This window comes from Gossypium hirsutum, chromosome D13 (assembly GCF_007990345.1).
Source record: "Gossypium hirsutum isolate 1008001.06 chromosome D13, Gossypium_hirsutum_v2.1, whole genome shotgun sequence".
Lineage (NCBI taxonomy): Eukaryota > Viridiplantae > Streptophyta > Magnoliopsida > Malvales > Malvaceae > Gossypium > Gossypium hirsutum.
Window position 1 is genome coordinate 40,943,658 of NC_053449.1, and position 18,174 is coordinate 40,961,831.

General features: G+C 34.5%; 1 protein-coding gene across 4 annotated transcripts; it reads right to left on the reverse strand.

The window, feature by feature from the left end:
- Positions 1 to 531: 531 nt before the first annotated feature.
- LOC107920319 (tubulin-folding cofactor E) lies at positions 532 to 13,747 on the reverse strand. 4 transcript variants are annotated; one of them, XM_016849976.2, is made up of 17 exons: positions 13,588 to 13,747; positions 13,136 to 13,474; positions 12,773 to 12,943; positions 12,002 to 12,048; positions 10,395 to 10,541; positions 10,100 to 10,174; positions 3,627 to 3,736; positions 3,389 to 3,525; positions 3,246 to 3,307; positions 2,612 to 2,719; positions 2,487 to 2,521; positions 1,778 to 1,843; positions 1,611 to 1,702; positions 1,454 to 1,530; positions 1,290 to 1,367; positions 1,008 to 1,123; positions 532 to 902 (listed from the first exon to the last, which is right to left on the reverse strand). In XM_016849976.2, the coding sequence occupies exons 2-16, from the start codon at positions 13,434 to 13,436 to the stop codon at positions 1,025 to 1,027; spliced, it is 1,605 nt and encodes a 534-aa protein (XP_016705465.2). In that variant the 5' UTR covers positions 13,437 to 13,474; positions 13,588 to 13,747; the 3' UTR covers positions 532 to 902; positions 1,008 to 1,024. The 4 variants fall into 4 exon arrangements, with proteins under 4 accessions (XP_016705465.2, XP_016705463.2, XP_016705464.2 ...); XM_016849974.2 differs by having other exon boundaries at positions 532 to 905; XM_016849975.2 differs by having other exon boundaries at positions 532 to 944.
- Between the last annotated feature and the right edge of the window lie 4,427 nt (positions 13,748 to 18,174).

Consider the following 18,174-nt stretch of genomic DNA (forward strand, 5'->3'; position numbering starts at 1 on the left):
GTCATTTGCGTTATTGTTTTGTAACATTTTAATATTGAGCCGTTAATTACCATTAACAGTGCAACAATATTCCCATTTTTTTTATTTTGAACAATTTAACTTTTTTTTCCTTTTAACTTCTTTATTTTTCATTTTCTCTATTTGTTTTCCTCCTTTCTCTTCTTTTTTAACATAATTTTTTTTATTTTCTATTTGTTAAAACTTATCTCTATACTTTTTTTTGAATAATTTAATATTTTTTCTTTATTTTTCTGTTCTTCCCCTTTAGTTTTAACTAATAAAAAACATAGAAAAAGCACATTAAAAAAGATGAAAAAATGGAGGAAGTTAGAGGAAGAAGCAAAATAAAAAAAGAAAAGAAAAATTCAAACATAAAAGAAATAAAACTAAATTACTCAATAAAAAGAATGAGGATCAATTATATAGTTTTAACTTAAAATTTTTGTTCGAAATGATTTAACCTACCACATCAGTTTACAGTTACACCATTAATGACTCATTGATTAAAATATTACAACACGTTAACACAAGTGACTAAAACATAACATTTCAAATATAAATGATTAAATGTAATCTGTGATAAATAAAAGCGATTAGTCTTTTATCTACTATTGATGTTATAACAAATCAAACACTGAATCTAGTAAAGATATAACCGGACATCGAAAATTTGTACGTTGATCAAAAGTACTGGGCGTTAAGATGGTACGCAGATGTTGATGCCAATGCCAGAATTTCACACAAGCAGCCCAATATCTATTCCTTAGTTTACCCTATATAACACAAACTCTGATGCTCTCTTTTGACAGCCATTTCAACAACTACTCAAACCCTCATTATGTGTTTCTTTCTTCTGGAAACTCCAAAAGCACAAACTCATCTCAGCCTCAGCAGGTATCATCCTACTAAAGATCATTTGATTTTAGAAGTACAGTTCCAAACATCTGAAAACGGAAGATGTTATGCCATGTAGAAACAGGAAGGCACACACAAGTTTTCTTGGATACCTCAATCAGATTGCTGGTCAACTCTCTTCATCCACGATAATGGTAGATTCATTCCCAATCCCCATGTCCATTAATGTTGCCATTTCATCATCAAGCAACATTGGCAAAGGAGAACCCTGCAAATTTAAACAATATTCACAAATGATACTCCAAAGCCAATAAAAGTGAGCCATCACTATCAAGGTTCACATACATAATTGCTACAACTAGAAAAGAAAACAAATTAGGATAAGGAAGAATAAAACATAAAACACATAATCATGAATTTGATAGAAGATAAACCTCTTCTTGAAGAAACAATTTCAGCTTCAACGACTTTAGTTTAAAAAAGTTTTCACAAAGAGCCTTCAGTTTTCCAACCTAAAATAAAGAGAACTAATTGTGAGTGAATCTTCATACGCATGTCCAACTAAATATGGTTGGTGGAAATGGTCAAGAATATTAACTGTGGTAGTGGCTGGCAATTTCTTTGTCAACGGAAGCTTCTCACCGACTGATGAGGCCACACATTTCAAAGTGATAGCTGCATGTTATATACACAGTAGAAAACTGAGTTTATAAAGAGAAGTTGATGAAAAAAAAGGAAATATCTAAGATTCATACACAATAGTCCGGAGGCCATCTTCTGAGGGCCTGCTGCTCCCACTAATGGCCTTTCATCCTCAATCCCATAAAAGTTCTTCAACTCAACAAACCTGGGATTGAAGTTTAAGTACAGAAATAGCAGTAAAAATTTCAGTCATGCACATAGTTTATAGGAGTAAATTTACCGGGGATGAAGGCGGTTAATCTCTTCTGGATTATCAAGCAACTTTGACATTACTAAGCGCACATATCTGCAAGAAACATTGAGTATTTACAGCTCAATATGAATGTTAATTTCTCTCTTGGTATAACAAAGATACCATTGTGGAAGAGGATCACTGATTTTCATCTGAGTGGTAGCAATAGAGGCTAAAAGAGGGTTTTAAATCTAAGCCCTCAGTACTTGAGGTGTTAATCATTTTCATGTAATTATTTCAAATAAAGGTCACTAGACATCATGATAAGTTATCATCACCCAGCTATCATTTATTTAAATTACAGTATGATAGAAGACAAACAGCAATTAGAAACTAACAAGATTTACTAAAATAACTTCCCTGGCATGACAGACAAGTGACTTAAATGCTTCAGATAAAGTGTGACACCAGAAATTAAAAGACATATACCAATATTAATAGTTTCTCAAGATATATCTGCCTAGGAACTTTGTTAGTACGGACTGCTAACTTTGGCAAGTGGGAACATGAATCACCAACCTTTATGCCTTATCTCCCTAAAAATAAAAGGTTTGAGGCAAAAATATAAAACAGAAATAAATAATGTAAAAAATATCAAGAATAAGTGAGAAGAAGAAAAGAGAATGAAACAAAAGCCAAAGCACGATTTCATTTCAGAAAAGAACAGAGTAATCATATTTCTCAAAGAAACAAATACCGGATTTCTGACTCCTTTCTTTCACGAGCACTTATCTGAAAGATTTTTGGGTTACATCAGATTCATTAGAACCTCATAACAGAACGAAAACAAGGGGGGCTTTTTGTGCAGCGTCTAGAGTTTACCTCACTTCCATTTAGCATTTCAACTTTTGCTAATCGTGCAATTAAAACAAATCTTGGGAGACCACCTCTTGCAGGATCAGCTATCGGATTATCAGAAAGCCTGATGTCCTTAGCATAATTAAAAAAGAAGAAAAGAAGTTAAACATTTCAGATGTAGCCAAGGGAAAGAGAGAAAAAGGGTACCACAAAAAGTTCAGTCCAACTGAAAGAATCTAGTGCATACCGGAGTCAACTATCATCAAGATCTTGCTAATTTAGCCTTGTTAGCTTAGTCCCCTCCACTCAAGGGCTAGTTTAGTGGATATGATAATTATAAAACTTACTTGATCAGGTAGATAAACACCAAAATTAAAAATTCACAAAAGCATCTCACAATACATGTTTGGGCAGCCTGATTGATGTGAATTCATGGAAAAGGATAACAGGAAATATCCCAATCTAGTGTCACGGACTTAGAAAACGCGCAACCCATGACACTAGTAGGTAGTTATGTTCACAAAAGCATAATGTCACCGTTAACCATAAATATTTGATTTTACCCCCACAGAATTAACTACATAAGTAGCAGCATTTTCTACACTCCGGAGCTACTACCAAGCACATAGACAAGATCCTTCAGATGAAGAAAACTTACAATCAGTTTTGGGAAAGTGTTCAATGAGTCAATTGAAGCCAAATCGTTAATTTCATTACTTCCTGAAGCATAAAACAATTAGACAATAGATTAACGAGGGAAACAGCCCAAATAACATGTAAAATAAGGAGTTAACAGATTACCAAGAAGAAGGCATCGTAGATTTTGAAACGGAAAGTAGCTTTCCTCACATGACTCATGATTACTGAGAACTTCTTGTATCTTATCTGGGTAAAAGATGCAGGTCAACTTGTTCTTGTTTAAATAAAGCTGCTCCAAACTGACAGAGAATTACTGAGAGTTAATGAGTTATCACGAGAATTCAGTGACTAGAAAATATGGGGACACGTTCCTGGAAAGAAGCAATAATTTCATTCTGACCTTTTCAGTTGAGAAAGTTTCAAGATTTCATCCCATTCAGCTAAGCAATTATCTTCCAAATTCAGAAGCCGCAAAAAATCAAATCCCTGAACGGTGGAGGAAGATGTTGGCTGACAACAAAAATAAAAATAAAAAACAAAGACATGAATCAGAGAATTAGTAACACTTAGTGTTTGAAATAATTAGATATAAAAGAAAATTCTTCTTTGAAAGCTGTATAGTATTTCTTCAATTTCACCACTGGTTGTTCACGCTAGTTCAACTAGTTTGCCACAGTTTTCCATGCAGCCCACAGAATTTGTGTATAATAGTCTTTGAAATCATTTTTGCTGACACTACTACCCATTTAACCCAGCATTCTTTCAACCCAATGCTTCAGTTAGGAACTTAAAAAGTCCTGTTTTTTATATGGATTTCTGCTGACGAGATCAAATCTAGTCGTGACAGTCCAGTAAAAGGTGACAGAATTCTTCTTAGATCTATTAACCAACTAAATCCAAATTTGGAACTACCTACCATATCTTTAATTAACCAGTAATGCAAAAGAAAAGAAAAGAGAAGGGAATAAATAATTAATCCTCTTCAGACAAAGAAAACAGAGAAAAGAAAATCCAAAGTCAAAAAAAGGCCTAATTAAACTAAAGATACAAAGCAAAACTAGAGAGATTTTGGTCCAGTCATATTACAGAATGGCTGGCAAACTGGCTGACAACTTATCTGCAACTCGCCTGCAAGAAGCCGGAATCGCTAGTAATCACCGGTCAGCCATACGGTGGTGAATAAAATAATAATAATAATAAAGCCTTCAAATTGAGGTCTTCAAACTCATTTTTATAATTTTCCATCCACTAGAATGTTCCACTTTATATGCTCAAAAAGGCATATTAACATCATTAAGCTTCCTTTGAGAAATGAAGAACATAAGTACAGAAGAGTAAAAGAAAGAACCAATTGAAATTTTAAAGTAGAAATCCTAGCTTCAGGACATCCTTACAAGGTAGGACTCTTTTTTAGGACACCAACTTCCTATGTAACTAAAACAAAAGCTAAAATACCAACAACCACCACCACCACCACCACCCCACCCCAAAAAAAAAGAAAAAAAAGCAATTAATCAAAGGTATCATCTAAGCCTGTACCCTATTGCAATCAATTGAACCTTATTGTTATTTACACTCAATTAAGGTCCTTGTTTGGATGAAAAGTGCCATGTGGATTGCACCATTAACTGTCTATGCCAGCTATGATGAAAATGTTGTGGGGTAGTGTTGTCATGAACAAATTTTGCATATGGCACTAATATACATGTGTGTGCATGTATCATTTACTCTCTTTTCCATTAATGCCATAGAGTAAAATTTCTATCACACCCTTGGCATCACATACAAAATTTCATTCCACATTGTTTGTGCCACAGAGAATGTTAAGTGTGTTAAACAAAAAGCATTTCTCATTAAAATAATTACTCAAATTGGTTATAAACAAATGTTGAAGGTCTAATTTGATTGTAATAAAAATATAAGGGCTTAGATGGGAAAATTAATAAGGGCATATCTTCTATTTTTGTCTAACACCAATTTACAAGTCCCCAAACAATTTAATAGCAGCTAAGAGAGTCCACATAAACGTACAGAATGTTGAAATACATGTTGGAAGTTATTTAAGTAGATAAATACTAGAAAAATCAATTGAGTCTTTTTATTATTATTTATATTCAGTTCTTTGCTTAATAAAACTAGAACAGTTTTATTGAATAATCTCTTGAAAACTTTTATGGTATCAAAGCTAGGTTAAATTTTCAATAACACCATGGTTAAAACAACCTTCACTGGAGATAAGAGATCCAACAACCAAATGGAGGTAGAACATTCTATCGTCAGAACAACTACCAAGAGTGCAATGACTCAAGGGATAGAGGCATCTCACCTCTCTTTTCAGCTGACATCTCACAAGCTGAATGACAAGAATTACTTCGAATGGTCGCAGTTCGTGAAGTTAGCAATTGATGGACGCGCCAAGCTAGGTCATTTAACTGGAGAAGTCAAGCAACCACAGGTGGGAGATCCAAGGATGAACACATGAATGTCAGAAAATTTTATGATAATTGCATGGCTTATTAATTCCATGGAAACATCTATAGGAAAATCTTTTTTTTTTCTCCCGACTATTAAAGATATTTGGGACGATATGAAAGACACTTAGGGTGGGTTTAGATGGGCGGTGCGGTGTGGTGCGTTTAACTTACTTTTTATCTCACGCTACAATATCACTACAAAAATCTAATCTCACCGCCATCGCTATTTTTACACTAACCGCAGCTAAATGCACTGCCCATCTAAACCTAACTTTATTCTGATTTAGAAAACGCTTCACAAATCTTTGAGTTAGAAATAAAACTCTGGAAGACTAGGCAAGGAGAAAAGGAGGTTACTTTTTATTATAACAAGATGATGTCTTTTTGACAATAACTAGATCATTATTATAATGATGAATGGGACTATCTTGGAGATAGTGTAAAAGTTATGAGAAAAGAAGAGAATGAGCGAGCTTATTTGTTTTTGGTTGGTTTAAATAGAGAATTTGATGACGTGAGATCTCGAATTTTAGAGAAAAAACTGCTTCCAACACTCTGGTGAGATTTTTCTGAGGTTAGAAGAGAGGAGATTAGGAGAAAAGTAATGTTAAGGCCAAGATTTAAAGCTAACGATGATAACTTTGCTCTTATGGCTGTTAAAAATGATGATGACAATGAAAGAAGAAAGAAACCTTGGTGAGACCATTGCAAAAAATATTGGCACACTTGAGAAACGTGTTGGAAGCTCCATGAAAAACCGACGAATGGGAGAAAGAAGAGTGACAATGGTCGTGGTTCACAATCTAGGGGTATTAAAGCTTTCATATCGAGTAATGAAAATCATGAGCAACAAAGTTCTCAGAAACGGTCTCCATTCATTAAGGAAAAACTAGAGCATCTACTCAAGTTTTTTCCATAACCACAATTTCGGATGAATTCTTCTATTCCTAACTCATCCAATAGTCCTTCTTACTCCTTTGCCCAATTAGGTATTGATTCTTCTATATTTTTCAGTGTCAAGCCTTGTAAAGCAAGAACGTTGATTGTTATTAAAAAAGAATATGAATGTGTAGAGTCTAATCATGAAAACAAACAAAGGAGTTGCTGGGTTACTAAAGAAGAAACCGAAATCAAGAAAATAGAATCCACCATATTCATCACCATGAATCCAACCCGCAAAATCTTGTCAAAAATCTAAGTAAACTCATAATCTAACCAATGAATTTTCTGATTTAGATATTTCAATTGCTAAAAGAAAAGTTGTTAGAAATGTCGTTAAATATCCCATATCTAAATTTGTGTCTTATAAAGCCTTGCCTTCGACATTCTCAACCTTTGTTTCGTCTCGATACTGTAAAAATACCTAAAAATGTGAAAGATACTTTCAAGGTTCCTGAATGGAAGAAGACTACTTTAGAGATGCGTGCTCTTGAAAAAACAAGTACATGAGAAACAATAGAATTACCTGTAAGAAAAAAAACAGTGGGCTGTAAATGAGTGTTCACAATCAAATTTAGACCGGATGGATCTTTAGACAGATACAAAACTCAGCTGGTAGCTAAAGGGTACACTCAAACATACGAGATAGGCTATCTTGAGACATTTGCTCCAGTAGCTAAGTTAAATAACATTAGAGTTCTTTTATTCATTGTTGTTAATCTTGATTGATCTTTACAGCAGCTAGATGTGAAAAATGCTTTCCTAAATGGAAAACTTGAAGAAAAAATTTACATAAATCCTCCTCCAGGTTTTGAAGAAAACTTTAGAACTCAAGTATGTAAGCTCAAGAAATCTTTGAATTGCCTAAAGCAGTTTCCTAGAGCTTGGTTCGAACGGTTCACTTAGGTTGTTAAAAAACAAGGTTACTCACAAGGAGAAGCTAATCAAACAATGTTTTACTAACATTCACAAAGAGGTAGAATAACAGTTATTATAGTTTAAGTCGATGATATCATTTTTACAGGAGATAATGTGGATGAAATAAGGCGTCTCAAGGAGCATCTAGCATTGGAGTTCGAGATCAAAGACTTGGGTCCTTTAAAATACTTCATTGGAAAGAAAGTTGCTTGATCAAAGAAGGGTCTTATGGTCTCTTGGAAAAAATATGTGATTGATCTTTTAAAAGAGACTGAGATGAGTGGTTGTCGCTCAACTGACACAGCAATTGGTTCAAATGTAAAATTCGAAAATAAAGAAGGAAGATCAGTTGATAAAGGGCAATACCAGAGATTAGTTGGTAAGCTAATCCACTTATCACATCCAAGGCCAGACATAACTTTTGCAATAAGCTTAGTGAGTTAATTTATGCACTCCCCGATGGAGAAACATGAAGAAGCAGTGTTTCGAATCCTGAGATATTTGAAGAGTTCACTTAACAAGGACTTATTTTTCAAGAAATTTGAACAAAGAGGAATTAAAGCTTATGCATATGCAAACTGGGCAAGCTCAGTAATAGATAGAAGATCTACATCAATGTACTGTACATTTGTTTGGGAAATCTTGTGACTTGGCGAAGCAAAAAACAAAGTGTTATAGCAAGTAGTGTTACAGCAAGAAGTAGTGCAGAGGCTGAGTTTAGATCAATGGCTCAAGGAATTTGTGAAATGATGTGGTTAAAAAAATTTATGAAAGAGCTGAGGAAACCAATAACTTCACCAATGAAGTTGTACTGTGATAGCAAAGCTGCCATTATTGCTCACAATCCAGTCCAACATGACAAAACTAAACATGTTGAGATTGATAGACATTTTATCAAGAAGAAAATTGAAGAAGGTCAAGAATGCATGCCGTTTGTTCCTTCAAAACAACAAATTGCTGACGTACTCAGCAAAGGGCCTTCTAAGACAAGTTTTGATTTTCTTGTAAGCAAGTTGAGCATGATTGATATATATGCACCAACTTGAGGGAGGATATTGAAATACGTGCTGAAGCCCCATATATTTTGGGATATTTTTTAAAGTTATTTATGTAGATAAATCCTAGATTATCAATTGAGATTCTTTAGAAACATTTTTTTTATCTTTTAGTAGTTTACTAGAATAAGGGAATTACTTTCCCAATTATATTGTGAGTCTTTTTTTTCTATTTATATTCAGTTCTTTGCTTAATAAAATTAGAACAGTTTTATTGAATACTCTTGAAAACTTTCACAGAATCTCACAGATAAGTACATACAAAGGATAGGGAGATTATTTTGTTGGAGAGCTGCTATCTATTCATTCAAAGCTTTTATTAACATATAATTACTTTCCTATTTAAATCTTTGTCAAAGTAATTAAGGCATGATGAAAGAACTCTTAGACCTACGCATGACGATGGAAGGAAAATATAGCTAGACAAGCTATAAATGCAATGTAATGCATGTTCCATTTTATTATGAGGGCCATTTCTTTAATGATTAATGGACATGAGACTTGCTTGATTCCGAAGCTCAAATCCTCTCAAGGATAGAATTAGCTCAATTCTTTATTAGGGTTTTGAAGTTGACCATTATGCCTATTTATTTTCACGCACAAAACTGTAATCTTTTAAATTCATACAAGGCACTAGTAGGTTAGAGAACACAAGGCTTTATGAGGGAATCAAGTTATTTGCTTACTAAGGCATCCACTTTGAAGTGTAAATTTCTTCATTTCATCATTTTATTGACATCATTCCTTCACTTGTCCAAATTTATACATGAACAAAATTGACCATACAACAGATCAAGCTGCCAATCCAACCCCTCTTTTTACTATGATTTGCATGATCTAGAACTCTGATTCTGTAAACATAGCAACCAACCCCCCCCCCAAAAGAAAAAAAAAACACTATTCCAAGACCTCTAATGATTCCTAGTTGAAATGTTGTATGAAATCCTTTATGTCAATGGTAACTACAAAAGCATCGAATCCCACAAATGATGAAGAAATAAAAGGCAGGCTCCTTTACCCTTTATTTGGTACAAGGTTAAAAAAAAATCGAAATTTGACCGAGCATGAAAATATTTTAAGGTATCTTAACTCAGATTTGATAGATGCCAAGTGAGATTTGTTTTCCATTCTTATTCTCCGCTAACTAAAGTTACACTTTCTGTACTATGAGAACAGAAGAAATTTCAGGAGAGATAAGGACATTGACAAGAGCAAGAGCATACTTAATCTGAGAACTTATATACAGTCAAAATAAAAGTTTGTGTATAAACCCTAGATCAGTTCATGAAAAGTAGAAAGACTGACACATGCTGTTCAAGAAATTAGGAATTCAAATCATCTATCCAGTCCCGTAATTACAACTAATGTGCTGATCAACGAAGGATTTTGCTCCCTTATTACTTTCATTTTGTGGGAGAAAGCTTGAGTGATAGTATTTTCAACACATAATTTGATTGAAGTTTCGCAAAAGTAAAAAAAAGTGATACCTTTATGCTGCTTATGTTATTCCCCATCAGGTGTAACTCCTCAATCACTGGTAATGAATGTTCAAGGATTTCAACCTGCCATGACAAAAAGATACGAAGTATCTTCATTTAATGGAAACTTGCAGCTATAAATTCTTTGCTTTCTCTCTCTAAATTTCCTCATCCTCATGCAAATCTTAATTGCACATAATACCACTTCCATGATTAAATCAGTTCCAACAACAACTCACAACTGTTATAAAGCACACCTCTTCACATAAATTGCAAGATGTTCAATGAGTCAAGAATGGCCCACCTGCGACCAGTTTATGCCCGTACTGTTCAAAACTAAAACACGGATGGCTTTTAGAAGGGGCAACCCTGTCATGTTCTGTGTCATTAAATTATTAGACAGATTGAGTGCTACAAGATGCGGTAACTGTTCACATATGGTGCCAACGTCCTGCATTAAAAGATTGATTCAAACAGGTGTAAGCAACACAGCGTGGTCATGCAGTGCCAAGCAGTAATTGACTAGTACAGCAGTTCTAGAATCACAAGCAAGTGAATTTCATCATTAACATATAACCAGTCTCTTAAAGGTTAAAGCAGAAAAATTGCATACATAATAGACAACTATTACATCTATGGAAAAACTCAAATGCTGATCTCCCAAAAGAAAATACTATTCTCATTAATTGATATAAATGACATATATGACCCATATAGGTACATAACTGTTAGATGTACGAACATTCACAAGCATTAAGTTAAACTAAAAACCTACAAGCAATTAAACATCTATAAAAAGACTTCTATGAGAATCTTACATGTCACTAGTAACTTTGCATTATTCCTTTAATATTTGTTTGCACCTTGGAGCACAAATGCAAGCATAAAGCAAACGTATACCATGAATAATAACAATCGGCAAAAGCAAATAAAAAGCCTAGAATACATCACATCAAGTGGAAAGTGGGCTGGTAATAGAGCAAGGATGGGGATTTCCTTTATCCACATCCACCCAACTCTGGCATGGATGTTGAAAGCATCCACCTCCATGGATGGCAGTTACATCCATATTCACTCCACAAAGCTCCACGCCGCTCCACTTTTTTTCTTAATAATTTTTAATTAAATATTGTAAAACATATATATAATTTACTCATGAATATAATTTCAGTATATATATTTCTTTCGTAGATATATACATATACATAAATTATACATGTTCATGTATATATATGATTTTAGTAATACATATAAGTGTATAAAAAGGATACCTAGAATACCTTAAGGAGTAAATTGTAACTTTAAAAGGATGGGTAAGGTGAAGCCAAGCAAGCATTTATCAAAATCATTGCACACTGCACCACCCACTTCCACTTTTTTTTTTTTTAATAACCTCCCCATTCAAAGCAGATCGGTGTGAAATCCATGGGTGCATTAGGTTTTTTCCATCCCTAGTGGAAAGGATGCTAATTTTATCAATACGAAAGGATAGGCAAAAAAGGATAATTTATTGCATATAAGACATACTCTAATCACTAAAATTGGAACTCCAAAACATATAAAATAAGCAATGTATGGTAAATTCAGAAAATGTTGCTTAAATCCAATCTATTTACAGCCAACAATTATCTCAATTAATTCATTTCCCCCAATGAAACTAAAATTAGCAACTCCAGCTACATTCCTAAATGAAAGTTTCTCTAAAATGAACCATGAATTAGCACATCCAGAAAGAGCAGTTAAAATCCTAAAACAACTCATACAATAAGTATAAGCCAGAACGTATCTAGAAAGAGTGCTCTTGATGCAAATAGTAGAGGATGACATGAATACAGAAAGCATGAAAATGCTAAATCAAATGTTCAATCAAAGAACAACTTTATCGAAAGTAGCACCAACTAGGACATGTACCTTCCAATCCATAATCAAATTTCCCATCAAGTCAAGCTCCTTTAAATCTGCAACAAGAACATAACAAGTAGGAAGAAAAAAAAAGCAATAAGTACAGTTGTACCAGCTACATATTCAGAAAAATGCAACAAATATATGCCAAAACTCCAAAAAGAAAAAGATCACATCAATTGGTTTAAGGTGCCTTAAAAAGTGAAGAAATAAGATAAAGAATGTAACAAAGCTAAGCAATGCATCTTTAAACCAGCCTTTCTAACATGCTTAAGCTAGCAGAGAAAAGATCATAAAACTACTTTCACATGAAGTGCAGGTTCAATCATCATACGTATGCTTGTACAATTTTCTCTGTATGGTGCAAGTAACTTATCTAAGCTTACGGAACAATTACAAACCTAACCTTTTTTTATCACTTTTACTCTATGCCAAAAGTAAATTCAACATTATCTTACGATGAAGAAAAAGTTTACTACAAGAACTAAAATTCAAAAGTGAAAAGAAATAAATTAGAAAACATAAGCTTGATTTCTTTTTCTATCATTCAGACATGCATTGCAAAACAATATCATATAACATTTTCCAATCAGTGATTGTCATATTTTAGGAACTTCCAAGGGAATGAAGCAATAAAATTCAAATTTCACGATTTCCCTATCAGGATTATACAAATATAAATATATCTAAAACGTTAAATAATTCTCTGAGCACTCAAGTAAGAACTTCGAAGGTCTATGTACTAGATTTTTTATAGATAAATAGGAAAGAGCAATTCACTTGGCACAGAAGCACTAATTTCAGCCGGATCTCCAGGAGTGCTGACACCCAAATACGATATTGATGCACTTGTCAGCTCTTCAAATCGACTTAGCTTATCTTGGATCTTGTCTTTACCCAATAGTTGAACTGATACACGCTTGTTGCTGGCTGAAAGCACATACATTTCATCTGCAAAAGCAAAATTTCCTTTCATTCAGTTTTACGTATTACTAGGAAAAAATGCAATCATGATTGAATAAAACTAAAAGAAGATGGAAAATTTAACCACAGTTACAAGGAAAAAGTAAAATCCCAAATATATTTTGTTTGGCTGTTGTTTCCTATGGAAATCTCAAATCAAAGAGCAGTATAAACCCTTACCCTCATCTTGTTCGGTGGAGTGGGATTGATATCTGAGCTTAAGAGCTTGAAGGAGTGAAATGCCGGGGCTGAGGTTCTGAGGTCTCAGGAATGAGGCGGAGTTTTGGGATCGACCTTGGAAGTATCGGACTCCATTGATGGAGCCATCATGTTTGCCATCTCCTTCATTGTCCCAGTCGACCCCGACCCAAATGCCAGAGTACCCTTCCACGTTGCCAACGAACTTGACAGTGCCCACGCGGCGGGGATCGGTGGATGAGTGGACGCGTTGCCCAAGTGTGAAAAATGTGGTTTGCTCCATTTTGATAACTAGTCTTGTTCGTTAATCGGGGAATTTGCCTTTGGATGTTCAAGAATGAATTGAAATAAATAAGCATCAAAACATTCTTTTATATATAAATTAAAAAAAAACACACACAAAAGAAATGGAAGATTAAAAAGAAACGTCGAACCTGGGGGCTTCAGTCACTAAGGAGACTGTTGAAGAGCAGCGAGCCGCTTTTCATTCGTTTCCGGCAACCTTATTTTTCTTAATTAATTCTAGTTTATGTTTATCTGTTTTTGTATTTGAAAATTGTATATTTTGTATTGTTTACTATAATATTAAAGAACTCTATGTAGAAATTACTTTCTTAAATATCTCAATATTTGTGAGTTTTAATATCGAATTTTAATTTGGTTAGTATTAATATTATTGTTAATATAAAAAGATATCGGTTTAAGTATGCTGAAATGATCTTTTATGGATAGTTTTAAGCATTTTGTTAAAAAAATTGATAGATAAGAACCTATTAAAATTGTTCAAAAATAATGATTTTTATGTAAAATGTTAAAATTAATAATTTAATTTAATTTTGTAACTACAGTGGATAATAGTGAAATGTAACTCAATGCATAGTCATGGAGTTCTTTATAAAATTTTAATATTTTTATATGATATTCTTTTAACCGATTACTCAAAAGAAAATATAAATTTTGATTGATTTCACCATTCTTTTTTTTTTTGGAAAAACAAAACTTAAAAAGATTAAACTACATTATTATAATCCAAAGCAGATTAGCTTTGTCACTTTCAAGAAAAACTAGAAGATCTATAGGAGTAGGTGTCAAAACAATAATTCCTTCCATCTTTGCAGATGCCATCTTGGCTATTCGACCTGCGGCTAAATTGGCTTTCTTGGGAACATTTATGATCTCCCAATGCTTTAAGCTTTGAAGCTTCTGTTGGATCCGCCTAAGCATTGCTGAGCTCAAACTAGTTGTAACACTCCTTTGCAAAGCATGGGCTACCTCAAGGCTATCAGTGTGAATTAAAATACTATTCAAACCTTGATTGTGTAGAAGGTTCAGCCTATCAAAAATGCCCCATAGCTCAGCATCAAGAACCGAACACATTCCCAAAAAATGGTTAAAGCCCAAAATCCTATCCCCTTGTTGATTCCATATCACTCCCCCTGCAGATGCGAAAGTTGTACTCAAATTCAAAGCTCTATTAGTATGCAAATAAAGCCAATTAACTAAAGAAGAGTTCTTTGAGCAATAGCGCGATATTGGTTCAGAGTTTTATTGTGTGTCATCCAAAATTGTTTTTCCCATGTGATAGAGACTTTAATAATCTCAATCACTTTCCACGTTAGTCCTTGGAAAACATAAAGGTTTTTATTCTTCCAAATCCTCCACACTATAAGACCAAACAAACTTGCCCAGCTAACTTTTAAGGAATCAAACCGCTTAGTAGATTGAAGAATAGAAATTAACCAATCTAAGATGTTGGAATTAAAAAACCCATTAACATGATTCGAAGGAATAACCTATTTCCAGACTTCTTTTCCCACCGAACAGTCTCTAAGAACATGCAGAATGCTTTGTTCAGCATGACCACAAATCGGGCATAATGTTTCATGGCCAATGCCTCGCCGAACACGCTCCAAATTTGTGAGAATACGTTGTTTGAAGGTGAGCCAAAGAAAAAGCCATACTCTATGAGGGCCTTTGAATTCCAAGGAATATGCCACATCGGATTTTTGGGATTCCAGTAATCATCCTTCAGTGACTAATAAGCACTCTTCACCGAAAAGTCTCCTATAGGATTTGGCACCCATGAAATCCTATTTGGTCCATCAGCAGGGTGTGGTGGAGGAATGCCCACAATACATCTGATAATAGACTCAGTGACCCATAAACGAAAAAGATCTAGATTCCAATTACCTTCCAAAGTAACCATGTTTTCAATTCGATAATCCATTTCCAAATTCCGGTGCGAAGGTATCAGATTGATTAATGGTCTAATCTGTGGTATCCAAGGATCCAACCAGTAACAAACAAACTTCCCATTACCCACTGACTATATTAAATTGTCTCTGAAAAAGGGCCATATCCTCGACAAACCTTTCCATAGCAAAGATCAATTATTTTTCATGATGCTATTAGGCAAGTTATCTTCCAAACCATACTTGGACCAAAGAACCTTAACCCATAAGGCATTGTGATTTGAAACTAGATTAAACCCCAACTTCATAAGGAAGGAAACATTTTGGTATTCTAATCTTCTCAACCTGAGACCTCAATTAGAACGTGGTTGGCAAACTGATTCCCAGTTAACAAGAGCCAACTTCATATTCCCATTGGAAGAACCCCAAATGAATTATCTAACCGAACTCTTAATCTCCTCGCAGATCCCTTTGGGATCATCATAATCTGCATGAAGTAGTTAGGTATAGAGAGCAAAATAGATTGAGCTAAAGTAGCTCTACCAATAAGAGACAATTGTCTAGTATCCCAACTAGAAAGTTTGTTACGTATCTTTTCCACCACAAATCTAAGGGTACCATTAGTGACTCTTCCATGGAATAAAAGGACCCCCAAATAGTTCTCAAGGTCATTGACCTTTTGAAACCCCATCTAATTGTTAATCCATTCTCTAAGGTCCTTATCAACACAATGGGAGAAACAAACATTTGTCTTATGAGCGTTAACTTTATGGCTCGAATAAGCACAAAAGTGATCTAACACTTATTTGATGATTTTGGCGTGCTCCATATCAATCCTGCTAAAAATAACTAAATCATCAGCAAAAAAAAGAAAGATGATACAAGTTAGGACCTGAGCTGGAAATTCTGATTGGATGCCACCGATTACTAAATATCTTGGAGCGAATATCGTGTCCAAGCCACTTCATGTAGAGAACAAACAAGTAAGGAGATAGGGGGCAACATTGACGTATCCCCCTTGCTAGCTTAAACTTTTGAGTAGGAGAACCATTCCATAAAAGCTGCATGGTAGAATTTGATATAGCAGACATAATAATCCTCCTCAAATATTTTGGAGTGCCAGCTGCCTGAATAGATGCTTCAATTAACTCCCACATTACCCTGTCATAAGCTTTTTCAAGGTCGATTTTGATCATCATCCAAGGCTTCATGTTCATCCTACCTCTCATAGAATGAATAACTTCTTGAGCTATAAGGATGTTACCAGTAATATTCATTCTAGCTATAAACCCTGTTTGTTCTTCAACAACTATTCTAGGAAAAACAACCCTGAAGCAGTTAGCTATAACTTTCATCACCAATTTATAGAGTACAGAACAAAGACTTACGGGTCGAAACTGTGAAAAAGTCTCAGGATTAGAGACTTTAGAGGTAAGGGTGATGAGAGTATTATTCAAGTCTGGATCGATGAGGCCACCATCAATAATCTTTTTGACTCAGACACAAACATCTTTTCTGACCACATTCCACTGTTTTTGAAAAAAGATTACATGAAACTCATCGCTACCAAGAGCCTTTATCGGAACCATGTCAAACATTGCATTTTTAATTTCTTCATTTGAAACCATCTTCCCTAAAAATTTAGTATCTCCAGCATCCAATCTCAGAAAGGAACTAAACGGTAAATTAATAGAGGGTTTGAATCCTCACCATAAAGGTCTTTTAAAAAATAAACCATTGCCTCATTTTGGAGGGTATCTAGGTCAAAGCACCAATCACCATCTTGAATGCGTAAAGCTGAAATAGGATTGAGCTTCCTCCTTCTAAGCGTACGCTTCTGAAAAAATTTAGTATTACGGTCTCCAAGATTAAGCCATTCACATCTAGACTTTTGCTTCCACAACATCTCTTCATAATACAAAACTGACTCCAATTTATCTCTAATTTGTAACTCAATACCCGCAAGCCGATCAGTGTAGGATCTTTCCAAAGCTCTCTAAATATCTACTAATCGCTTAAGGAGTTGTTGTTTTCTTAAACCTATATGATCATTTTGTTCCATATCTTGATATTAGAAGTAAAATGCAAAAGAGCCTCTGTCATGTTACCATTGAAAGACTATTTTTCTTTGATAAAATTTAAAAATCCTCGATGATCAATCCAACCTGCTAAGATGCGAAAAGGGAACCCCTTAGGGATAGGTATCTCTAGTCTAATAGAAACTAAAATGGGCCTATGATCAGACTTGATCCTTGGAAGATGAGAAATCAAACAGTTAGGAAATGAGTTAACCTATTCCTCATTATCAATATCCCGATCAAGTTTTTCAAAAATCCTACCCCTTTGCTAGGTAAAGCTCGGACCCTTGACACCCAAATCATGCAAAGCAAAAGAATAAAAAAACCAAAATGAGGGCACCGTTTACCTTTGGTAAGTCCGCCACATTTCTCACTCTCTAGCAAAATAGCATTAAAATCCCCTATAACCATCCAATGAATCGCCTCATCAGGGACTACTAATTTCAAACTCTCCTAAAGGGATTTTCGCTTTGTCTTATTCGGGTTACCATAAACGAAGGCTATTAGCACATCTGCATGCTGACCACAACTAAAAACATGAGTTAAGATAAATTAAAGATGATTACGAATAACCTTGACCCTGATGGTGTCTTTCCAACCGTTCCAGATGCCACCAGAGAATCCCACCGCTTCAACCTAATGAGAGTATTGAAAATCGAACTTAGCAATTACTGCATCTACTTTGACACCACTAATTCTCGGCTCCAATAAGCTAACAATACCAAGCTTCAATTCACGATTATATTGTCTT

Bases quoted from the DNA above. Each gene is read 5' to 3' on its own strand.
- LOC107920319 (XM_016849976.2), bottom strand. From the start codon at position 13,436: ATGGAGCAAACCACATTTTTCACACTTGGGCAACGCGTCCACTCATCC. The intron at 10,542-12,001 runs GTACATGTCCTA...CTTTTAATGCAG, and splicing joins ATTTGATTATGGATTGGAAG to GACGTTGGCACCATATGTGA. The intron at 1,703-1,777 runs GTAAATTTACTC...CTTCAATCCCAG, and splicing joins ATTAACCGCCTTCATCCCCG to GTTTGTTGAGTTGAAGAACT.